This window comes from Nyctibius grandis, chromosome 15, assembly GCF_013368605.1.
Source record: "Nyctibius grandis isolate bNycGra1 chromosome 15, bNycGra1.pri, whole genome shotgun sequence".
NCBI lineage: Eukaryota > Metazoa > Chordata > Aves > Nyctibiiformes > Nyctibiidae > Nyctibius > Nyctibius grandis.
Window position 1 is genome coordinate 8,839,001 of NC_090672.1, and position 26,460 is coordinate 8,865,460.

Genomic DNA, 26,460 nt, shown 5'->3' on the forward strand with positions numbered 1-26,460 from the left:
TTCGACTACGGAGGCGAGAGCTTTATATATTAGTCATTCCTATAGCTGCACAGGTAACTAGTATAGAGTTAAGGCACCAAACATTTTATCTGTGATACAACACTATTTGCTTTAAACACTGTTTTGCTCTGAGATCTTATCAGTGATTTTGGACTTCAGTAATTGCTAGTAATAAGCTTTTTCATATCTGATCATTCATGCAGTGTAAGGAAGAGGTTTACTCATTCTGCCCAGAGGCTGAACCAGCAGACAGCAAAGCCAACGTGATTCATTGAATGAAGACAGCGGACAATTACCAGCAACTTGTTCACATTTTGCCTCGGATAGCCTAAGCTGGTAAGTCTAATTTAACTCTTTAATGCATATATTCTTAATTATTAGTTTCAAGTATAAAATCGTTTCATAAACATATTTAAGAACATGAATAGTGTTGAGTGGTTTCTTGGCTGTTGTGTTTTCCTAAAATCTGAAGTTAATGCTTTTACAGCTATGCTGTGTCCTACTAGTGCACCTGTCTACACAGCGCAGCATGTATGTGCCACATAGAACAGATAGTGATCTATAACTCAGATTTTTTCTCTCTCTGCAATATGTTTTTAAAAGGACATGAATATTAGGTCAGTATTTGCCAATCAAAAAAAAAGGCTTTATAAGGATAACTAATTTACATTCATTTGTATTTGAATTTGACTTTTAAAGCATCCTGCTCTTGGGGAATAAAATGGTTACTTCAGCTCTTAGAAGTGCAGGTAGAAATTCGATCACAAAGATTAATCTACAGTATGTGCAGCCTGAAATGTGTGTTGGAAGACATTGATCACTGGTTTGGTACATGCTGTAGCAGGGTGATAGTCACACAAACGAGACTGTTTTGGTGGTTATTTCCAGGGTAGTGCAGTACCAGTTTCCCCAGAGATTTAGATTATTTGTTATTGGAACCACTACCATAAGAATTTCAGTTTGTGTTTTTTAATTCTTGGCAATTCAAACTACTGTTAATCATGACAAGTTATAAGGGGAGCTGCTGTTGTTGTTCTGTCTCTTACCAAACCTTGTAAGGTGCTGCTTATTGTAGTTCTTGGCTTGCTGTGAGAATGCTAGTTAGCCAGATCACACAGGGCTACTCTGAACCATATTGAGATGCCCTTATCACTTCATTCTGACCTATGCTAGGTATATGCAGGGGCTTTCATAGGCAAAAATCTCAAATGGGTCAGTTCTGAACAGCACCTGTTTCTGAACTGTTAGTCTTTGATATACTGTAATAATTTTAGTTGTGACAGTGATATATCCTCAGGTATATATTGGGGGATTTGTTATTTCAATCACGACAATGCACATTTCAGGGTTTCACTTGATTGGTGAGGTGAGGGCATGGTTATAAAAAACCCAAAATTAATTACTTGAAAAAAAGAAGCCTAAAACTGCTCTTACAAAATAGTTTGTCCATAAAAATAAAACGCCAACATCCAATAAAAACCAGTAAGTTTTCAATCCCAGAATCATGTGAATTGAGCTGTCTGTTTTCCTTATTTCTTATTATACATTTTACCCATGATTTTGCTCTATCTCTTTTCCATTGCTCGCCCGGGAGTCATTTCTACAGCCTAATAAGATCACACTTCCAGAAAGTTTTACAGAATATGCAGCTTACCTTTACCTTTTCTTTTTTCATTTCGTACCTTGTATGTGACCAGAAAACATGCTAAGTATGATAATCTTCAGTAGCGTTCTGCATCTTACTGTTTAGTAATTATTTTAATCCTCAAGAATATTGTCACAATAGTAATTCTATGAACTAGAAGCACTACAGTTTCTATAAGCATGACTTTAAATATAGATAAATGCCTCTTCACATCAACACCAAAAATCTCCAGCCAAGATCAGCTCTCCTCCAATGGCTGTCCTCTCCACAGGTAACTTAGGGACTTCAAGTCAACAAGCAGGTAGTTCAGTCCAGCGGGATGGAGGGAGGACTTTGTCACCCTAGGGAGGACTGATAAAGGCATAAGCCCTGTTAGCTTTAATAACAGGTATTCTTGTTTGGTTTTAATAATACCACAATAGGTATGAGAAGTCCTACTAAGTAGATATTTATTTAATGTAAACTTACTAAATGTCTACACAGCTTCTCAGTAAGGTTCCATATTGGCATACAGGCTTAATGAAGCTTGGAATCTCTTCATAATGTAAACAAACACAGTGGAGTATGCTGAGCTACCTTTGAATTAAGCATTGGATGGGTCTATTCTTCTTTTTTGTCTTCATCTTGATGTTTAGGTTTGTGTGGTAAATGCAAATTGTTCTCTCTCTCACAAGTTTACTACTAACTGTGTATCACTTGGTGTTCAGTGGCTGTGCTCTTGGAAGCAAATGGTTTGGGAAAATTGAAACTTCCTTTACAAACATGCCTGTGATATTTATTGGCCTATTTTTATCCACAATTTGGGACTGATTCTTGATCCATACTTTATTGATGAAAAGAAGAAAATCTTGAAAACGGAGATAAGAGGAGAAATTTATGTGGCATAATCTGTAGCTCTGTATATTAATAAAAACTCTGGAAGTGTTACTCTAAGTAACTGAGAATTAAATTATTATTATTATAATATTATATTTGCTAAATTGCTGAGTTTATTTAAAATACTAATAACACAGAACAGTGAAAGATGGGTAATCGAGTTTGGGGTAATTGGCTATTTCTTAAGTTTATTTTTAATATATATCTGAAAATAAACTGAACTATTGAAGCTATGCTAAACAGAGACAGATGTGAATGAAATCTTTTGACCATCTCAAAAAGAATTTTATTTCATGTTTATACTCCCAAATGGTTCCACGGATGCATCTGTAAAACAAAAGGCTGTCTTTTAAAACTCAACATTTACCAGCAACTTCCATACAGTAAAGCCTAACCCAAACTGATTCCAGCAAATGGTTCCAAATAATTCTGGCATGTCTGGAACATTTGTGAGTTGGCATTGGTGATCATAATTTTAGTTTTATGCTCTAGTTTGACATTAACAAGCAACTTCTCATGACAGAGACTTTGATTAAAAGTATCTTGCTATGTTTCTTGGTTTCCACTCAGCCTTTCTATCTGGTCCATGTGAGCGTGCTGTTTGGGGCAGAGAATAAAATGCTTCATTTGAAGAGACCATGATTTCAGTTAGTTCTCGTAGGCACCGATGAAATGCATGTAATAATTAAAAGGCAGGATGAGTTGCTTGTGTGAGCCTCACTTCACCTTTTTTCCATAAGCTCAGAGAAACCAAAATCACTGTAGTACTGTTGCTCCATGTGGCCCAGAGAGCTCGTTTCTTATCATACCCACCATTGCACAGCAGTTTCAGGGATGCAGCTCACATAATTCCCTTCTTCTGATTGCACACACTGTTGTTCTAATTTAACAAAGTCTTCTCGTCACATATGACAATTATGCTGACTCTGTGTTTCTTCATCCAGAGACTTGATCTCTCTTCAGTACTCCATGAGCTTGGAGAATATGTGAGATTACTTGTAATCAGACACTTTTGTGCTCAAGACGTCTGCTTCACCACAATTCACAAATGAGAAAGGAAGATACAGACAGCTTATGAGACCTGGGAGATGTCTTTAATCTTAGGGACCAATTCATGCCAGTGAGCAGCCTCAATAGCAGGGCAAGCATTTAGTAAAGAATGCTTTTATGATTGTAAATAGTTATTAGAGTCTGATTTGGTTAGATGCAGGCTGAGACCACGAGAACAGAAAGTTACAGGATTTGTATCAAAGGATCTAAAGCTTATTGCCAGGAAAAGATAGTCTGAAAGGGTAGCCAGATTTACTATTACAACTGTGAGGTCTTCTTGAGAGCCATTCTGCTTTATAGATGTGTACACACTCTTGGCAGGGAAAAAGGAAATGTGAAGAAATTGTGCATTTTTGTCACCTTTTCACTTAGAGATCCCTGGGGATAGTTTCCTGTGCTTGAAGTTGGGTCAAATCTGATTCTTGGTTTCCCTTCAGAAAGGCAAAACTATTCCCACATAAAGTATTTCCAGAGAGTTAAATATTAATTCCGTTTTTCCTAATACAGAAAAATGACTGTAATCATAGAGTGTAGAAAGTATTGTTTAATTATGAGATAATATGGAAATTCTATTAGGCTATGCAGTCTTAGAGAGAGGAGGCAGTCCCTCTCGGAAGAGAGTTTGTAGTCTAAACGGACAGGGCAAACCCAGAGCAGGATAAAGTTTTACAATATATAGACAAAAGTAGTGCCTGTCCACTAATTGAGGGAAGAAACTACTCAGTATGAAACTCTAAACAGCAACAGTTAGAATCACAGATTATTTTAACTGTAAAACATAGAGTGTAAGGAAGGTCTTTGTTTGCAATAACCTGGGCACTAGTTGGCCATAGGTAGTTTAAACTAAAAATGCACATTATGCCTACAACAGAGCCTAAATAACTTGTCTGTGCTTCAGCTGTTATTTGCGAAGACATAATGCCTTAGAAGTCTTGGTCACAGAGCAGGTTCCCTCCCTGCCAAATGCTCCTCAAAACTCTAACAAAAAAAAAATTCTCTGTAGCAATGGACTTTAATTTGGATGATAATGTGTCAGCATTTGATGCAAATTAAATGTAAGCTCATGCATTATTTCTGTAGTAGCTTGTGGTGGGTTCAGAGATGAAAAAGTATTTTTAATCCAGCTATACTTCCTGAGTGAGAAATTCTGCTTTGAGTCTCTAGGGAAAGAGAATCTACCCACTCGACTGAAAATGTCACATGCTTTTGGAGCACACCAGCTAGCAGATAGTAATGTGGGAAATAAAGCACGTCTTGCCATAGTTGTGCTTGTGTCAAACTTAACTCACTTGTCCAGTCAAAAATTTCAGTCCTGCATCGTGTTCTGTAATCAGTTAGATTTTTTTCCTCTCAATTGCTTCAGTTTTGTTTTAAGAAACGATTGTACTGACAAAACACAGATTCTGTAGATGCTATCCACATTCTATAGTAACATTTACATTTGGGTGTCATTTTTTCTGACACTCGTATTACCAGACCTCACTCTGTCAAAAGGCCATTTCCCTCATTAAGTGAAACCCTTTCTCCTTATACAAATTAGCAAAAAGTTCTGAAATGGTCTGTTTTATTTTTCCATCCTTAATTCTACCTCCCCATAGAAATCTGTAGGACTAATTCCATAAAGAGCAATTTGCCATTGAAAAAGCCCAAAAAACGTGCTTCTGAGTGTTCAAAAAACTGTGTGTGTGAAAGTGATTTTTGCCATAGAAGTCTTGCGACGTGTGTTTCAAAGATGCAGTTCTGATCAATGATGTTAGTGTAGCAAAACCTTGTTAAACAGCTGTTGTCTTTCTTCTAGAAACTACTAGCTGAAAATGACACAGCAAATGCATAACTTAAGTCTCCTCCAGACTAAAAAGAACAGTGTGCCATCCTCTCCAAACGCTGCAAAGCGGTTATATCGGAACCTGTCAGAGAAGCTTAAGGGGAGTCACACATCCTTTGACGAAGCGTATTTCAGAGCTCGATCAGACCGTCTCAGTCTCCGTAAGACCTCAATGGTAATTACTTGATATATCAAATTGCCAATTTATTGTCTATTAATCTCCTTAATTGGTTTGCTTTTAATCTGTACGATTTTGATCATCTCACTTTGTTCCCCGACCAGTGCTGTACATTCTTCCCAGACTTACCATTTATGATCCTGTGTCAAAATAAAGTCTGACCTTCTCAAAGGCTAAAGTAAAGCTGCTTCACGGAAGTGATGATGCTTTATTTTAGGACTTTGGAAAGTCAAGAGGCTGTTGTCTCTCTCCTGTGAAGAAAGACTGTGACCTGAAGGAAGCAGGGGATCATGGCTCCTTCCTCTCAGCTCTGTCAGAGCCAATAGATTTTGTTTTACAGAAGGAGAAGCCTGAAGCTCAAACAGGGCTCGATAGCTGAAGAACTGCCTTTGCATAGTAGCCAACAGCTATGCTTTTGAGGCAGTGGGTTTCCAGAAGCTTTCAGTTTGTAGGGATCATTTGAACATGAGCCTCTAAGTACAAACTGCGAGAAAAGATTCTTTAATTTTTAGCCACTATCTTTTCTTTTCAATTACGAGCTTGTGTGTGACTGAGTGAAAGAGAGGAGGATAAGCTAGTGCTGGGGACCATGCCAGAGCAGACTGAGTTGTAGAATGAATGAATGCCAGTCTGTTAGCATATCTTCTGACCTGTGTTTCTCTAAATATACTGAGGTGTATATTCCTTCAAATATGGGGTCTTCTATCATACTTCACTAATGAGAAGAGAAATGGCAAATGAGCACAGCCCAAAGACTGAGGAGCAGCGTACTGCCTCTGAGGCTCAAGTCCTCTTCTATCCACAGAGCTAATTACTTACAATCTCACTTCTCTCCCTTTTCAGTCCAGCTCTGTCAGGCGGTGGGAGTGCCTATTCAATCAGTAATTGTAATTAGGAGAATCGATTTTACATTGTGATGTGGATGGAGGTTTAATGGGATATAGACTTACTTGTGCTAACTTTGCTTTCCCCAGCCCGCTACACTGTCATAGGATTGACATAGCATTTGTCACTGCTGACCTACACTGAGCATAGGTACCTCTAGGTATTACCAGTCTGGGGCCTGAGCTGGTGTCCACAACAGTCAGTGAATAGACTCCCACTGGACTCAAAAGGCTTTGGATCCCATTCTGTCCATTCTGGCTGCTATTTTCACAGTTTTCCTTAGAAATAAATAGCAAGGAAACCATCAGTGAAGGGGTGGAAATACTCCAGGTCAAGGTGTTAGCTGATGTATTTTCTAATCATTGAGTTTCTGTGCTACAGAGCTAAGTCAATGACTAAAATCATGTCTCCAGACAAGTGAACAACATTTGTTAGAATTTGTTTTCTTTCAGCTTTGGCTAGTGAAGAGTTTTCTTTCCATTCTCTCTTGCTGTGCAACACTTTCCATTCAGTAAATTGTTGTCTTGCTGCAGACATAGCAATGTCCCAAAATAGCTTTATTCTTGAACTCATGTTTATCAAAACAACTCTTTGCAGAAACTACTTTAATGTTTTTTCCAACTCCAGTAGCACATAGTGGACTTTTTCAGTCAAACCTAGAGCAAATATCTTGAAAGGAGCACTTCATTTTAATTAAGCTACATCAGATTGCATTTCTAAACACTCCAGCACTGAATCACTTACTGGAACGTGGTTATTACTTACTGCAAAGCAATACTGTAGTCCTTTTCAGTATATACATTTGTGCATCAGAGTAACACCTAAATAAATTAATCACATAGCACAGCTGTCTAGCTAATGATTAGAGGTTGCAGGACTGAGTCAAGGAAAAAGCAATGTGAAAACTGCCCTTAAACTTTAGCTGATCACTTGTAAATGCAATTCAGTTTCTTTTTCAGTTCAATGATTTTGTCTTTTCAGAGTAGAAGAAAGTTATCTAGTAAATGTAAATGAAGGCAAAAATCAGAAAGGTCTCGTTAGTATTTGTGACAATACCAGCTGGACTAAAATTGAGCATATGGGTCTAAAGATACTATGTCTTACCCCTATTTGAATTTCTTATCCCTGGGCTGCAGATGTCTGAATAACGCTGCAATACCGGAGAGTCTTTTACACAGAATGTTATCAGCTTTTTGATGAAAACTATATAATCTTCAAATATATTTCTGTTTTCCGTGTGAAAGCAAATAGTTGGGGAAAAGTTGGTCAGGTGTGTAGAATGTTTTTCTGGACTCAGAGCGCTGGGCTTGATGCAGACTTCCAAATGGGGCAATTTACTGGCATGGCTGAAAATGTGGTAGATATTTTGCTGTCTCACCAGGATATTTTTTGACTGAAATAGATGTAGCATGGCTAGAGGCACACTGCTATGTGGATGAGGGATACATACATGCCCAGTTAGAAAGGCCATATCACAGTTCCCATGTTTTTGCACTCTTTGAAGTTATGAGACTTTCCAACATATTTCAGCCTATTCCTTGTGTCTGAATTGTTCATTCGGAAAACCTGATATTTGCAATTTGGTCTCATAATTGTTTGGATTGGATGAAGTAGCTTATAAAATTCATGCTCTGTTTCTTCTTTAAATCAGTGCAGCTTTTTCAATCTGATTTCTAATGAAATGAAGAGAAAGAAATTTGCTTTTATTTTTTCCCTTTTGGTGAAACATTCTTGCCAACACATTAGCTGGCAAGAGCATTTATGAGGAATTAGCTTAAGCATGTGCTTAGAATCTGTTCAGCAACTAACTTAAGGCCAAAATTTCACAAATACTTCAAGTATTTCATTTGACAAGCAAAAATCCAAAGATGCATTTTCAAAGGCATCTAGGCAGGTCTAAATCTTGATAACTGAATCCAAAAAATAACAATTCAAATCAAAGCTTTTAAAATAATTCTATAATAAGAATTCAGGTAGGTAAAATCTGTTGTTAAAGTGGAGGATACAAAAGATGTTCCAGCAGATCAGTGCTCTTTCAGAAAGTGTTGTTTCACTAAGAGCAAAACTTGGGCAGGGATATGCCCAATAAAGCTACACCAATTTAAAAAAGAAAATAATGTTATGATGTGGCTGAAATGTTAATTTCTAATCACAGTAGAAGACTCTTTCAATTCCATATTTATTTCATATCATAAAGAATATGTTATTATGTAAGAATTTCCTCTGTTTCCTCCATGTGGGTTTCAGGACACGGGAAGCTAGTTTCCATCATGTATCTGGATCGCTTGCTCTCTTATGTATGCATTTCTTTAGTACGCCCATTGGCACAATATGTCTATGTAGATCTCAGTTCCTTTATGTGACCCCATGCTGAGCCCTCCTTGCTTAGCTGGGCCTCCTGCTTCTACTAATTCATTCTTAAGAGGAAAAAGACCTGTTGGGTAATTATGGCAATGGGACACTGGGAGAGAATTTAAAGAATCTTGGCAAATAACATGTCATTACTGTAGGCTCCAGAAGGATGTTCGCATAACAAACCTGCAGGCCATGCTACTCTCCTGCACCTGCTTCTCCCCAGCTCAATTAAGAAAAGATAGGTTTCATTGTATTATACCATTCTTTTACTCCTTGACATTGGTAAGGAAAAGGTTCAGTGGTTCTTCCTGCTTGAGAGTCAGTGCCATGTATGTTCTTGGTTTTGGCTACTTATGATCTCTGTTGTTCAGACACATCACTCTCGGACATGCAAACAGGACAGTCAATTTTTTCAATCTTATTTCTACTTCTTTATTTAAGGACTATACATTTCAAAGCTGCTTCTAGTTACAAGTTAAATGCAAAAAATATGAGCATCTAGAAATGCCTGAAGTGTTTGAACAGTACCTATTACTAGCTCACACTGGAGCTGTGAAGGTTTTTCTCCAGAATTGCTTGTTTGATTTGGATTTTGATCACCTGAGTTTGTATACACCTGATTTTTACCTGAAATGTTGAGTTTGAAAAAGTTAGTAGTCCAAGACTCTGCCAAAATCATAGTCTTTCAGTTTTACACTGAAAACATATAATATTGCTTATATAGTTTGATTACAGGACAGATGTCTCAATAAGTATGGGTTTGTTTTGTATGTGTTTGAATCTCACTTGAATCTTCCTACGGACGTGAAGCAAGTTCAAGCACACAAGTCCAGAGGAAGACCAAGCTCAGTTTTGCTGCAATTTCCATGTTTCTAGCTGAACCTAAGTTGGGGCTAGAGGATTAATACTTTATAGCAATCTCACAAAAAACAAATTTTCTCAATTTATTTTTAAAACACTGACATATGAAAAGTTTTACTGAATTTCTGCTTTTATTGATACACAGAATTTCCAGTGCAATGAAGCTATGTTTGAGGCTGTAGAACAGCAAGACCTGGATGCTGTTCAGATTCTTCTTTATCAATACACACTGGAGGAACTGGACCTGAACACACCAAACAGTGAGGGACTAACTCCCTTGGATATTGCCGTTTTGACAAACAACATCCCTATTGCGAGGACCCTTCTACACGTTGGGGCAAAGGAAAGCCCACACTGTAAGTAAAGAACACAAACTGAATTGGCTTAGATAATTGCCTGTGGGAGATTAGGTTTGCTGCTGGTTTGTGACATTAATTACATTACACACAAAAATTGACTGGTTTTGTCATAAAGATGATTATACCAGCAATAGTACCACAGCACTAGAGGACATTTGCAGCAATATCTGCTTGTTGAATGCATGCTCAGTAGATCTTTTTTGTTCTCTGTCAGATACAGCAACTGATGAATCAGGTTGAGCTTGTAATGTGATTAACCCTGGGGCAGCTGCGTTAATATCAATACTTAGAAAAAATCTTTTAAAACATGGAAACAGGAACTGAGTGAGTGATTCAAAGATCATGGTCTGAAATACGGTGTTTGTCATCAAAAATGAAAGGACGATGGGTTGTCTAGACTTTGGTTTATTTTGATTATCCTTTTGATTTTGGCTATGCTGCCTTCAGGAGACAGGTTGTGTTCAAATCTATCATTTCCATTACCACAGGCTCCTCACTCCCAGTCTTCAAATGGCCCAAAATCCCACTTAAATGAGAATTTCAAAGTTCTATAGAACCAGAGAAAATCTAAGCACAAAACAGACCTTCTCACTTTACTGGAATACCAATATTGCTTATAACTACATATTGTAGTTATAAAACTATCCTTTGTATTCCTTCATGGGCATTTTTATGCACAATTTGTGGATTAGAGGGTGACTTACCAACCCAATTAATCAACCGTATACCATGACACAAACTCTGACGCCTTACTTGTGTCTAAAAATACACCAATGTATGCGAATTTGTTTTAAACTGTCAATGCCTATATTTAGGACATTCCCAGCAAGGCTATAATGAGACTGTGTTTGAGGGGTTCGGCCACTGCAGACTCTGCCATTAATTTGAAGTTAGTTAAATTAACAACATTTAGTGCTGGCATGTCAATCTCAGTGCTCCAGGAAATTGCACCTTGAGGCTACTAACATTGCCAGCTTTTTCACTGGAGAGTGTGTGTGCATGTGCGTGTGTGTTGAGTTTTTTTTGCCAGACCCTCGGTGTTGGTACACCTTTATTGCTTTTCTATGTCCACAGCACTTATATTATCATTTATTCTGGCCTCCTTTAACCTTCCCTGGAGATTTTTGCATAGTGTAGCTGCTCAGTGAAAAGAGTTTTTTAGTTTTATATTTATTTGTTTATTTTTCTGTCATGGTTCATGACTGAGGCTTTAAAAAAAAGTGTGACAGCATTTAGAGTACATGATTGACTGCTGAAGCAACATTCATTAACCATGACAAATCTAGAGGAAAACACAGTCTTGAGTGTTCCAAACAGCAGTAAAAAAGACTAAACTAATTTTTCATTGACCTCATCTGTAAATAAATGCAGTCTGATGGCGAGCAGGGGCAATCATAAATTAGTATTCATTTCCTGTAATTAATGCAAACATGCCTATGAACACAGAGAATATGAATATATAACCACCTCATTTCCATTTCAAAATACACCCACCAAATTTCCACTTCACTTATCTTGATTTTTAGTTTTTCTGATTGAAATAATGGATGAAGCATTCTCAATAGAAAGCAAACAATTGTTTGGTTTGGGTTTTTTTACCTTAAGGGTTTACAGTTGCTACTTGAGAGCAAAATGCACAAAGTTATTTTCAGCACTAAAACACAAAGGTTCACAGCGTCTTTGTATGTGGCTTCATTCTTGCGGAACTGATAGCAGTCACTTTCTGTTTTCTATAGTCTTTCTGCTTTGCTTTCTGTACTTAACCAACTCTGTTAGAATGAAATCCATTCTGTTTGTATGATCTCAGGGCTGCAAGAACATGATCCAGCACTCAGCAGGAGCATTTTCATTTCTCTGTGGTGGGTAGTTGAGTGAGACTTCCCCAGGCTAAGTGGGAGGGGAGGGGATTTCAGGGTAAAACTCTGACTCACCTCAACTTTAGGACAGGACATAAGCATCTCTTAATCTGATCGGAAGGGTATAGGACAGATGCACAGATCTGGGAGACTGCAAGGTAGAGGAATTCCCCATTCCAAGTGCACACAGAAAGCTTCCGACAGAGAAAGTTCTCGCTCTTCCACTATATTAGCCGCAGTGATCCAGCTGAAATCTCATTATAGCCCCTAACATACTGCTGTAGAAAAGAGGACTGGAGGACAGATAGCTTCCATCTGTATCACCTGGATTGCTGCCTGAAATAGGAAGAACAGCAGATAAAGCAATAGAAAGTAAAACTATGATCTTCATTTCCACATGGAGCTCAGACTGTATAAATCATAATCGGAACCCAACATCTCTTAAACACACAGTAAGTAAGATCAGAGAGTACAGCATTTAAAATATTAATTTAGTTGTGGAGGAGGCAAAGTCTGATGTATTATCTTTTCAGTTACTCATTCATCACATACTCATGGTTTGGCTTGGCTTGTTCATGTGAACCCAAATAAAAATAAGATTAAAATTTCCAGTGGCTGATTGAACACATTTGCAGGACCTGACAATGGTGGATCAGAATCTTGATTAAATAGATAGAGCAAGATTCTTAGTGAGAACTTGAACCAATGCCAATTCTCAATCACCTGAAGTTCTGGCACATAAAATCTCCTTTCTCAGTCCTGTTGTTGTGCTATCAGATGTGTTGCATGCTTATTGTAGGCATGGATCCAGGAAACCGTATCACCTTTGGCCTCCCAGTAAAGGCAGTTCTGAGGATACTAGCAGATTCTAGTAAGCCTGGCCATATGCCTCTGATGTCCATATGAAGAATGATCAAACTTCAAGAAGGATGGCTTCAAGCCAGCTTCTGAAAGCAAAGTCTTAGAGACAAACATTCTTCAAAAACAACCTTTTGGATGTCAGAGGCATTGAGTAATTCTTTGCTCGCCCCCTGTGGCTTTAAATATCCCACGGCACTTTTCACATTAGTACGCAGGTTTATTCTTAGACTACGCTAATACATCAATTGTGATATTTTTATGAGAGACAGAGGGCAAAAGTTAAAACAAGAGGTTCAGACTGGGTAAAACAAACACCTTTTTCACCATAAGGACAGTAAAGCAGTGGAACAGGTTGCCTAGAGTGGTTGTAAAGCCTCCATCCTGGGAAGTTTGCAAGACCAGATCAGGTAATGCCCTCAGTAACTTGGTCTGACCTCATAGTTGACCCTATTTTGAACAAGAAGGTTAGACTAGAGAAGGTCCCTTCCAGTCTGATTTGTACCATAATCCTATGATTCCAGATTAGGAATAACACATTCATACGCACAGACATCTTTGCTCATGTGGTGTTTTGATATCAAAAACCTGTCAGAGTCTTGGTCCTTTATATGGTACAGTTTGATGTTTTCAGAAATGTCTGCTGCACCTGGCATATGCAAGTGAATGTTTGGTGCATCCTGTGCAAGATTCATGCTGTTCCCGTAAAAACCTTAGGGAAACTAAGAGCCTGGCTGTCCCTAAATAGCAACTCCCCTTCATTGCTAAGAGTAGCTGCTTGTGCTAGGGCAGTGTTTTTGGTAAATAGGGGCCTTTTAAGTTAAGACTATCTCAGAGCTCTTCTGGAAAAATACCAGACACCAGAGAAAAGTTATTTTCTGTGATTACGGAATTCCTTCTCTTGTATTGAACATCAGATCAGTAGTTGCATTTCTCTTCAGATTAAACATCTTTACACGTCCTATTTTCTAAACTGCAAATAGTTTGAACAATTTCAGGCTAAGAACAATTCTGAAAATAGGGCTTGATTCACCACATTTCACTGTATAATCAAGAGGCAGTTTAGGGTAGTCTTGTGGACTCGGGCTAAAATCAAGCTTATTTTAGCTAGTAACCTATGGGATCTTCATTTTCACCTTTATGCAGCACGCAGTAGTTCATACAGGCAATCTGAACTGCTAAATGTCAAACGAAAACTATTCTGAGTGCTGGAGAACAACAAAATCTCCATATGTCAAACTGGTCGCTATCTGTCCAGTCTGTCAGAGAACTAATTGGATATCACATGGGCAAAACTGAGGCACAAAGAAAACTTGCAAAGAGATCCTTTCTATACCAGCCATGGCCCTTAGGCACAAAACTCTCATTCTTAAGTTTGCTAATTAGATCTCTCTGAGAGATTTATATATTGTATGTGTTTATAACCAGAACAACCTTCTTTTTTTCTATGAAACCTTATGATACGATGGCGAAGTAGGGGTTGGATAGAAACTAAATGCTTTATTATTTTAGTTAGTTTTTAATATTCCACCAACTTAAAATGCATATGCAATTTCAATCTAATTAAGACATTTTTAAGCATATGAGAAACACTGGAATATAAAATTTGCTCATGTCATTAATCCTATTTAAGTGTCCAGATCCTTAAGTGCTATAAATTAGCATGCTCTAATCCACTTGATGACTGGAAGGCAGAGTGTTCAAGGGTTTGACCTGACATGTGTTATACTGGACTGCATAAGGCCAGAATTTTGTCACATAAGTCCACCAAGCAATTACTTACTTTTCCCTTTTCTTGGTAGTTGTTAACATGGAAAGCAGGTCAGTGCATCTGAGTACATTGGTCCAGGAAGCACAGCAGCGAGTTACCGAATTGTCTGCACAAGTGATGAACGAAGGCCTTGGCACAGACAACACAGAAAAAGAGAAGCAACTAAAAGCCTGGGAATGGAGATACAGGCTATACAAGCGCATGAAGGCAGGCTACGAGCACGCTAGTAAGTAGAAGAAAGCAGTTGCAAAATTCAAGACAAGAACTCTACAACTGAGAACACTCTGCCTTTGTTGAGCAAAGATGCTCTCACTAACTGATCCTCACAGCACTGCTGTGACACAGACAAACATTAGGGTGGGAAAACTGGGGCATACGACTAAATGGCCTTCCCAAGAAATAAGAAGGAACTGTTGTTTGAATAACAGAGGACTGAATATCTGAGAGCAACAAGCACATTGCTCCTTTAGGAGTGGGCTGCATAAAATTCATGAGACCTCCAAATTCATGTTCAGGATCTAATGATTCTGTCCTGCTTATTTCTCTTCACGTTTACTCCTGGATCTCATTTAATGTGCTCAGAGTTTAAAAAAGGATGATTAGAAAAGAATATATGAATAGGGAATAAGAGCGATGGGGACATTGACATTTTTTCTGTTGTAATTTGATTTTTAAAAAAAACTCTGTTTTAAAAGAATGGGATCATTCTAAACATTTGATCAAATAATGGAATTTTATTTTACATAGAAAAATTGTGAAAACTTAATTGTAATTTTGACATCCACGTATAACATTTCATCAGCATAGTCACAGATTGGGTCACTTTAAACAGTTGTACGAGTGAGTCTGTACCCAAAGTAAATGTGAATTTGGGCCCATGGGAAGGAGTAAACAGGGCTGAATTGTTTCATGTGTAGATCTTTTAGCTGTATCCTGTTCAATGAAATACAATCATTGCCATTAACATTTTTACAACCATCTTTATATAAATGTACTCACAAATAATTTTCTCAAATTTATTGTATTCTAAGATTACTTCTTCAAGAGAGATGTAGTGCTCCTTGTATTAGATACTAAATACAGGAAATACAGCAGTAGCGTAAGTTAATATAATGATTTTTTTTAAATCAATCCCAGCAGTACGTCATGACATTTTGTGTTTGATTTCTGAATTGAGTCTGATTGATTGATATTCTGTGAATTAAGCTTTTTTTAAAAAAAAAAAAGTTAGGCCTCAACGGACAACTGTATTTTGGAACTACTACACTGAAACATTTGTGGAATTTGCAATTTCTGAATCACAATAATGTAAAAATGTTTTCTATTATTTGATAAATTTGAGTTTGTTAGTGAAACCGTAAAGGTTTAATTAGCTCTTTGTGGTTTTGTCCTTTCTCTCTCCTCCTAACCACCCCAAGAGATTTATAGGGGCTTTTCGTTGACATAATTAGCATGAATCTGTTTTATTGGGTTACATATATGCAGGAAGATATTTTTAACTGAAAGGAGCCAAAAACCATGATAGAAACAAATGGTGTCTGCAGGATATTGTTAGCAGGGGCACTAATTAAAATGCTCAAAAGGCAGAGAACACAAACACCTACAACCCAAAGCTCACAATTGCAGGGTGATTTTCAGTGGGTTCTTTGAAGAGTCAGAAACATTGTTTGAATAGGATTTGTTGTGCTGAAGAGCTGATGTTTTCTCTTCTCTCCCAGGAGCCCCTGAGGCGCCAACCAACGTCTGTCTCATGGTAACAAGCAGTACATCACTCACTGTCACCTTCCAAGAACCTCTGAGTGTCAACTCAGCTGTGGTGACCAAGTATAAAGGTACTGGATTTAGACATCTTTCATTTACCTTAACAATGTACAGAAATTTGAAGGCTAAGTGGCAAAGGTGTATACCTACAAGAGATTATATTACAATGCTAGTAATGTTTGAATCTAATTATTTTCCCAGTTAATAGCTGTAGGAGTGGAATTTTCTTAACAGATTCCCCCAAGACAAAATTTTTGTTAAAAAAGAAAAACAAATTAACCAAACGCTTTCTCCATGAGTGCTTTGAAGAAGTTTGCTTGACTCACTGTGGTTAGGACATCAGCTCAATGACTGGGCTGAGATGAGCAGTTATAAAACACAAGCTAACTTATGGTGCCTGTGGGCTCCTGAAACCATGTCTATCCTTGTAAATGCCAAACCCACACCACCATTCCTTAAAGGAATGCCTCTGGAAGCTGAAACTTTTGGCAGAGGCATCATACAGCCCAGCTAATTAGCTATTCCAGGGCTGCCACATCATTCTTGGAAGAGCAATACGTTTGGGGTGGCACCAGTTAGTTGCAAAGTGGAATGAATAGGAAAATGCTTCCATCTGAATAGCACTGTTGAATAGAAATGGTTTCAAACCAGAATTTCTGTTCCACAGGAAATTCCAACATTTTAAAAAAAAAAAGTAGTTTTATTGAAGATTAGAACAAAAATGAGAAATTTTTAAATTTCCTGTTTAAAGGAACTTCCAGTTTTTCTAAAAGGTTTGGAACAGTAAGTTCTTCAGTGTGAAGTGCAGCAATCCACAGCCTCCATCTTCCAGTGGGAGCCTGAGTCCTTCCACAGGTCAAGGGACTGAAAACCACTGTTCTGAAGATCTGAGGCTTTCTTTGCCCAGCCCAGGGGAGTCAAGGAGTGGGGAGCCTGAAAGTCCTCTTAGTTATTTCCCACTGTGTCTCTCTTAATGTTTACTATTGTGTTTGTTTCTTTGTATTGATAACTAAAAACTCATTTGAGAGGTACTTGAACCTTGGGTTTCCATACACATAGCAAGAACCATAATGGCTGTGTTATGGGGCAGTCTATTTCATGTTTCCATGTGTGGGTGTCACAGGGATTGCTTCAGTAGGAGAGATTCAGAAAGCCCCAGTCCATTGAGGGTCCAATAGAGCTCATGGAACTCTTCTGAAGGTGGTACGTGCCAGTGTACAGGCTCCGCTGGCATCAAGCACAAGCACGCAAGGGACTGCCTGACTTTATTTTGGAAAAGGCAGATTCTCTCTGTCTTTCCTCCCTGTGCTTCTGGCCAGAGATGCCAGTCATCACTGGCTATGCCCAGTAAAAAAATTTTTACAGTGCAAGAAAAGAATACAACCTCCCAGACATCACTAAAGCCATCAAAGTGATTCCATTCCTGGTAGCTTCAGTAGAAGGGTAAATTACTGTATTACACCTAGTCAGATGTGCGGTGCTGCAAGAAGCGTGATTTTCAAAAACATCAAAGCCCTTTAGAAGCCTAAATCTAATTTTCAGCAATGGGTTGGGTTGCCAGGAAACTAAATTTCATTTAAGGGCTTCCTACTGCCTGATTTACTTGTGAAAATGATACTTGGGCTCCTAAAACACTTAAGTTCTCTTGAAAATATCAGACAGCTCTTTGCAATAAGCATATTTTAAACAACCCTGAAACATTGTCCACACTCTAATTAGAATGATTGTTGATATTTTCACAGTAAAGCAAATTCCCAAATAGAATTTATTTTTAAAAATTATTTTCTAAAGATTGTAGTATTTTTCTTTTGTATATTCATTTGAGTTGCATCTGGTTTGCACCATGTCAATTCTGTCCTCTTTTTGGTAAGCACAACATTCAGAGAAATTTAATCCAACCTGACCTAACTTTCTAATCAGACCAGGTAGCATTGCAGTCGTCTTTTGAATTACCCTCACTGGTGATCATTTTATGCTTTATCAAGTTGACAGTTTTGCCAGAATGTTCTTTTTAAATCCTTTGTCCCGGGAGACTTGCATATTTATGGTTAGATAAAAAGAAAGATCATTAATAGCTCCTTTTGGTGACTTTCGGGAATTAATTAAGCACTGGTTGTAGAATTGTTTATTACATTATGGAGTGAGATTCTTCGTGCTAGTTTGAGGGGTCATAAAATGAACCTTTCAAATGATCACTTGCAAGAATGATTAGAACCAGCTAGCAATTACTAGCCCTGAAAGGAGAGCTTGATAACATTGTGTGAGGATCTTTTTAGTCAGATATATAAATCTCCTGTCCAGAAAACTGTCTAAGCATTTTGCTAATTCAGGGACAAAAAGAAGCTGTTAGGGTTTTTTCCCCCCCAGTACTTTACCGTTTCTTTTTTAAAGCAAATTAAAATTCAGGAGCATTTGTAGCAGTGTTTAGCTAATACCTGCTCATTAACAGAAGATAATAATATTCTTTTCTCTGGACCTGAATTATAGGGGATAAAAACTGACATCACTTCAGTTTAGTTTAGTTCCCTAAAAACATTGAGAAACTGCCAATTCCTTTTTTCTGTGTCATATTTTTTTTAAACATATTTTTTCCAAAGCTTTATTTGCCCAAATGTCATTTAGAAACTGGGCTTGGAACATTATCTAACTGATATTTTCCTGTGTGTGATCTTTTCCCTTGTTAGCTGTATAACTTACAATATAATAATACAGGAGAATAATACTTTGCACTCACTCTCTAACCACTAAAACCATCTCACTTCATTAGGAGATTTAATTTTAACCACACACGGTGAATGGGTATTGACTTTGGTGTCCCAGCTGGATGGCAGTTCAGTGACTGCATTCTGTTGAGGCATTGCTTTAAGGAGCCAGAGTATTCTTTACTTCCTCTCCTGGATTGTTGTTTAATGTTGCAGGCACCATCCTAATGGCTCCCTTCAGTTTCCCTCCAGAGAAGGCTACAGCGTGGTGGTGGCTGACGTGAAATGATTCCTATGTATATTGTAACTTAGTAAAGTGTTTTGAGGCTGGAAACAGACAGGCATGACATAAATCAATAATAATAGTAATAATCTGCTCTATGCTAGAGAAAGATTCAAAGCCAGACACACCTCACCCCAGCCAGTTTTAGGAAGGATGTGAAGCATCACTGTAGTATTGAGAAGAAAAACCCCTGCCCTTGGCTAATCATGCCCTAAAGCCAAACTTCTCATTGTGGAAGTACTCGAGACCTTTAGTTTTACATCTTTGAAAATACAATCAAAACGTTCCACACTAGTATACAAAATAACTTGCCACAGTTTGAAGCTAGGATGAATCTTCTGTTTACACTGTCATGTTGTTACTGCATGATGTATTTTTATCCTAGAGCTACACTACTGTAACCATCTTGGTGCAAAAATTCCCATTAGCAACATAATGCAGATAGGCACCACTTGATTCCTAGGAACAGTCCCAATAGAGCCGAGTCGTAAGTGCTTGTAGGGCTTTTAAGAACTGTTGTCTTTCACTAATTACCCTCTCCAGGGTTCACGTGTTCACGTGTTCCACACAACACATACACATAAAGAAAGAATGTTTTTTTTTAAAGAACAAAACAATAAGTAATGGTAAGTAATTCTGCTTCATTTATTTTCCATTCATTTAAAACCTGATTATTATTTTGCTTTTACAGTGAATTAGTACAGGTAAACCTCCTCTTATTGCATAATTTTTTTTCATACATTTCCCATCAGAAGTAGTCATGATAATGCTGTGATCCCCAAGTATAGGATAAGGAAGAAAAATGGACACAGCGCTGATCATTACCTACTGGAAAGGATCACTATGCAATGGAAAATCTCTGTTTATATTTTATTTACAATTTTTAAACAAACATCTATATCCCCTTTTGGAGAAAAAATGAAACAGCTTGTATAACCAAAGTTGAGCTAATTTATTTAAGAGCCTGGAACTATTGATGTTTGAACAGAGAGGAAAAGAGAAAAAAATCTGAGCCATGTTTGATGTAGCAAACAGAGCTGATCTTCTCTCTCTTTGGATGTAGCTGTGGACTTGGATGCCAAGTTCTTTTCCAGATAGTGATGCTAAGCTGTCTAGGCCACTTTAGCCCTTGTTACCTTTTTGTTTAGTTTGTTATTTTAGTAGAATATTTCATGTTTGTCAGGGCTACCCAGCTGCCTTCTAGGATTTCTGTTGGACGGAGAGAAGATTTCTTTATTTTCTATTTAAAGAGTCTGGAGCTCTTTAAAAAACAAAACAAAACAACCCACATCATCTTAGATCAGGAAAGAAGGAGTTATATCTTGTTTAAATTTTGACAAAAAGTTGCTCCCTCTAGCATTGTACGGTGGGTTTGGCTCCAGATGGATTTGGCTAGTCTAACAGGTGGGGCTTACACAAAGACATAAGTGTGTATATATATATATATATATATATATATGACATCTCCAAATGTCTTCCCTGCTTTGGTGGCAACTAACTGTTCACATAGCAGTGTCAGAGTAGAAAACAGCAAGCCTGTGCTTTGATTGATTCCTAGAAGAACGCTGGTTATGGAAACGAATGCTTGTAGAAGTGAATCTTAGGTACGAAAATGTGGTGCTTTAATATTAGTATCTATGCATCTTTCTAAAATAGATGCTATGTCACTGCTTGATCCTGTTCCAGTTTATAGTGGAATTAAGGGGCATTCTGCATTCAACTTGATCTCGAAACCCTTTTCATTTATTATTCAAAGTTTCTTTGTATATTTTGAAACTCATTCTTTCTTTCCCCAAAACAGTTCTTACTCCATAAAAAGGAAAGAGAATACATTTCTTTGTAAGACATTTGAATTTATCCTGCTGAATAGGTGTGGTCTGATATTTTTTACAGTAGTTCATTTATGGCATTTTATTAGGTCTCCTGGGCACTTTATTTGCACATTACATTTTGGTAGCTAACAGGACTGTGCAATGTGTCTTCTATTTTTATGCCTAGCAAGTATAGAAATGTATAAATGTTAAAGCAAACCTTTCTATTTCTACGTCCTGTCAATGTCTGTAGTATGTGTAGGACAACATAAAATTTAAGAACTTCTATTTTTTAAGTTTGCTATGTATTTAAAACCACCTTTGAACACGGATCATGTATTAAGTGATGGTGTAATTAACTAATGTAGTTGATCGGACACCCATTATTCAATTCAATCATTCTTTCCTCCTGCTTTGTGCTTTATAAGGATTTTGAACAGGAGCTCAAGATGAATAGCTATGAGAAAACCCAGACATACAGGCTCTGGTTTTGTCTGTCTTTGGTGCCTAAGAAAAAAAGGCTCATATAATGTTGCTGAATTTTAGACATTGCTTTACCTTTTACATTTGCTTTGACTTACTAAAATTAGTATTGTTAAAAATTATTTGCGTGTGACTAAGCAATATAGCTTCAAGCTCATAGGTTGCATAGAAGAGGTGAATTTCTTACAGTCAGTGGCAGGACTGGAACTTAAGACCTTCAGTTTCTGTATTGAAGGAGGCTGCTGAATTAGCAGATCTTTTGATTCACGGGTTTGGCAATGCTTCCTCACTGGAGACTTAAACAACAGAATGTCTTCAAAGGGGTTGTGGCAAAGTTTCCCTGTTCACCACTTTGTCTGAAGTCTTCTCTAGTCCATCATGGACTTTTCTGGACCATTTACAAGCATAAAGGGTCTAAAACATAGTCAATTTGCCTCTCCAACCAGAACCTGATACTTTTCTAGTAATTAGATCTGACCCACAGAAGTGATCAATGAATGTAAATTCGGAATCAGGCCTTTGGATCTGCTTCAAGCTCTTACCTCATGTATTGAGCATAAATTGCAGGGTTTACTGTTTTCATGCATGAGTACCCAATCAATTTATGCATGAGTGCCCAATCAGTTCATGCATGAGCACCCATTTAATTCACTAACGAATGTCCAGCTGGTTCACACATGAGCGCCCTATTAACTCATGTCTGAGCACCCAATGAGTTCATGTGTGAGCACCCACTTAGCTCACGCCTGAGTACTGTGTTGGGCATATATGGCAGGTTTCAGTAGCCAGGGGCCACAAGTGTGGGAGGAGGTCGGGAGATGCTGGGTGCTGGTCGCAACTGGCCTAGCTAGCTCTAAATGTGATGGAAAACCCCATCGCCGAGTGTAACCCCATGGTGGAGACAAGGGAAGTTCAGTCAGAAAGCAGGAGGATGTGCTGGCTTAAGTGTTTGGCTTAAGTTGAGCCTGGGAAAGGCAGTGGGAAAGGTGTTCACTTAAATGTTTGTTTAATTGTTTATGTTTTCTTTCTTCTCACTCTGAATGAGTGATTAGAAGTTTGTGTTAATTGGCAATAAATTAAATTAAGTAAAAATTCCCCAAATCAAGACTGTTTTGCGTGCAACACCTGGCTGCAGTGCTAGGGAAAGGTAAAAGCTCTTTAAGTTACTGTAGGGATTAGTTTATAAAGAAATAAAAGCATTAAATATAATTAACATCTATGCAGCTAAGCCCCTCTTTAAAGATACAGGAGAACCAGAGGAAAAGCAGTGGAATCCCACTAAACAGATTACTTGAATTTGGGTCTGTGTATTTACTTTCTTTGTTAACAGTGCTGTGCAGCGTTCTGGTTTCTCATACATTGTGGTAGATTACTTTTTTGTTTGCATTTTCCCAACTGCTCGTTATTAATTAGATTTTAATCTATTATGTTTTGGGAAGAAGCTGAGCCTAACCCTTGTATGCTTCACACAAATGATTAGGCCTTACGTTCATAAGCTTCCCCACTGGCTTTGGTTACACAGATTACATGGGTAAAACATACCCACGGGGAGTGGAAATTTGCAGAATCAGAGCCAAGCCTGTTCTGCCTTTCTAGGATGTGAAGCCTTTGCATAAGAACCCCATTTATTCTCCAGTCTCTTTTCACAGTTCTAACACATCTTTTCTCTCACTTTTCTTTCCACAGCCAGAGTGGGATATGTTTGTGATTGCAGGGCTGAGACACAAATCTTGGCTGTTCTTACAATCCATTGTAGCTTTTTAACCACTGGCCCACACTGGAAGACAATATGCACCCACATGGCACATTTTCTTAGTTATTTATAAAATGTTAGTAAGAAATGTCATTTTCATTACCAGAAGGGAAAAAAGTTCCTTCTTGTACTGGAATAGCTGACCTTATTACAAACAGATAAAGAATTATATAGTACTTAGAAAACACTAATTAAATACTTGAGAGAAAACAGCCAATAATTTTATTTTCTCTTGGTGAAAATTTTATTACAATGCAATATAAATAATATCTTATAAATCATTTCTATAATGTAGATTTGCTATAAGATGAACTAGTGAAACCATGATCAAGCAAAGATGTATCTTTGGCACCCAGCCTGTTGTCATAATGCTTCCCATAAACATCAAGACATAAAATACAGTATTCTGGCCTGGGTCAAAGGAACATCCAGAAACAGGGCCACAAGAAAGGTTATTTAACATCATCTGTTATTATTAACAGGTGTAAAAGATAAAGGAGCCCACAGCTGTTTGGAAGGAAACTTGACTGCAGATAAAGGATTTGATTATTTAAAAAATTCCCTGAATCAAGTATCGTGAACCTTTACAGCCACAGAATTTTCAAATGAAGATGTGCTCTCTAGGAATAGTCTGTGAATGCTCTTCTTGGTACTCCTCTTAGTAGTGTTCTGACTTGTTCTGATGAGAGTGCCTTATTTACTTCAGGTAGACACAGTGCTTGTTTGTATCTTTTTCATTCCTTTTCAGCCTTATTGATGTTTCTCCTGACACAGTACAAAAAAAGCCTTGAATAAGTTTACAGAAATAACTGAAATAATAGATCCAAAATAATGAACACTAGTATTTAGAACAGTTAGGAGCCCAGATTTCTAAGTAGTACCTAGAAATCCTAGTCCTGGGCCATGACTACACTGTTCTAACTTCTGTGTTTGCACAGCAATATGCCAAAGTCCCTTAGGCACTGTAGTAAATCCCAGTTAGAGTCCCCAGACAAACAAACGAAAAGTTCACCTGTCCCTCTTGTAAATGCTGTGGCTCGTATCATATTGTCCCTGTCTACACTCTTATTGAGCGGAATGCAACCAACTCCAGACATTCTAAGTTAGTGTGCTTTTATGGATGGATTATACCCTTCACACAAAAAATAACCAAATCCATGGGAACAAATACAAACTCCTCAGTGCCAAACATTTGTTTTTTCCTAATGGGAGCACTATGCTGGGATCTCTGTAAGTACTCCCTACAGCTGGTATGACTTGTCTTTCTCCTATCATTCTTTGGAGAATTTCCAAACATGAGAGGCATGAACAGAGCCTGAACTCAGATCTGCAAAAATTGGGTTCCCTTCTTAATTCAGGCTGGAAAGAACAGTTCAAAGCAGCCAGGAGGAGCTGACCAAATACTGCAAACAATATTCTCCATCTGAGCTGATGCTGTCTACACCAACAAACTGATTCCTGCTTTCACTAGTGTTCAATTCTCACTTGTGTTATATTTCTAAATATTTGTTTAGGTACTTCATCCTGATTTTATTCACATGAATGGCAGTGTTCAATATCCTTAAATCAAGCTGCTACGACATTATGAGTGTAAATTATTAAAATTATTTTGTAAAGATCAGCAGGCAGAAAAACATGGTGTGAAGTGGATTCTGGTGTTAGTGCTCTCTTTCAGTTTTAACATTTCAAAGAAAGCTATTGAACAATGCAATTATTTGTTTGGAGGCCCTTGGAAACACAAGCTAAGATCACAGTGTCCTTCAGCCTAGGCCCTGGCCCAGAGGAGGAAGGGAAGGAGAGAGAATCCTTGCTGCTTAAGTCTGGGTTAAAAGCCATAGTGGCACAATGCTTTGCCCAAGGCCACACAGCAAGTCAGTAGCAAAAGCAAGAATAAAGCCCAGAATCCACCTCATTACACTATTCTGTAGACCCCATCAACTTAACAACAGAACTCATATCCCTCGGTCTAATTAACCTACTCAGCAATTCAGTGAGTAATTTAAGTGCAAGCAAAAACAAGTGCCAAGAGAAGTGGCAAATTCTACTGTGGCTCAGGCTATTTACTTGACTCAGGAGAAGGTGCTTTCCTGAATGAATCTAGAATAGGGTCAGGAGGTGTTTTGTGCCTTCATTTTGTCTCTTGTCTGTCTGTCAATCTCTCTGGTAAGCTGTTTAACGTGTGCTCAGTATAACAGAAAGATAGCGAGTGGAAAAGAAACAGGTGAAAATAAACTTCTCCCTTTATTTTAAAGTGCCTGAATTGAGTATTAAAAAAAAACCCCAACTTGGCCACAAGTAGGTTACATAACTTAAGCCAGTCTAAAATTATGTGCCAGCAATTTACATGAGTTTTATGTAACTGTTTATACTGCTGTTTATTTAAAAATTACTACTTATCTTGGCGACCGCAGCAACACATCGTGCATTTGCTAGCTCTGGAATACAGGGCACCTTCATTAAAACACATAGTCACCAATATATTAAACACACAAAAAAAACCCTGCTCTGACATAACGTGAAGTGTCAGATGGAAAGCCGCAACAGCGAAGACATTCAGCGTTCACGACAAAGCAGCCCTTTGGGGTGTTCAGAACAGGACTGGAACATGCTCCATCCTTAATTCACCCAACAGCTTTCAGGTCCTTTACAGCACAGTTGGTACAGTCTACAAGACCAGCTCTTGTTCCTGGGCTCTTATAAAGGACCCTCTTCATCTTCAGGTTTTTATACTTGAGCATTTTTACATTCAACTTCTAAAGTGCTGAGGCTAGCCAGCCTTTTGTTCTTTCTTGAAGTCCCAAGTACTGTAGAGTTACACAAATGGTTGATATTTTTTGTTTACTACCAGAGCAGTCTCTCCCAGCACTCTCTCTCAGAAAGCTGGCAAAGATTTAGCAAAATCTTCATGATGGGTTGCTCGTGCACAAAGTTACATAATTTTTAGATCCAGGTTAATCACAAAGGGAAGACCATGGATGTGTAGCTTCGTATTGGTACCATAAAGAGAGATATATATATATATATATATATATATATATCCCACATAGCCAGAAAGTGTGAGCAACACTGGCCCAATAAATGTAATATAGGTCACAGGATTTTGTCCCTTGTTTTGGGGCCTGCTGAGCGAACAAGATGCTCTACCTCT

At 38.0% G+C, this 26,460-nt stretch overlaps 1 protein-coding gene across 2 annotated transcripts in view; it reads left to right on the top strand.

Moving 5' to 3' along the window:
* Positions 1 to 234: 234 nt before the first annotated feature.
* Positions 235 to 26,460, top strand: part of ANKFN1 (ankyrin repeat and fibronectin type III domain containing 1) — a 63,424-nt gene continuing 37,198 nt past the window's right edge. Inside the window, exons 1-5 of one of the 2 annotated variants that reach the window (XM_068413481.1) lie at positions 235 to 336; positions 5,370 to 5,571; positions 9,821 to 10,031; positions 14,551 to 14,745; positions 16,238 to 16,351. In XM_068413481.1, the coding sequence (XP_068269582.1) occupies positions 5,386 to 5,571; positions 9,821 to 10,031; positions 14,551 to 14,745; positions 16,238 to 16,351 (706 nt within the window). In that variant the 5' untranslated portion in view covers positions 235 to 336; positions 5,370 to 5,385. Of the gene's footprint in view, positions 337 to 5,369; positions 5,572 to 9,820; positions 10,032 to 14,550; positions 14,746 to 16,237; positions 16,352 to 26,460 lie in introns of those variants that run through there. The other variant, XM_068413480.1, reaches the window with a different exon arrangement.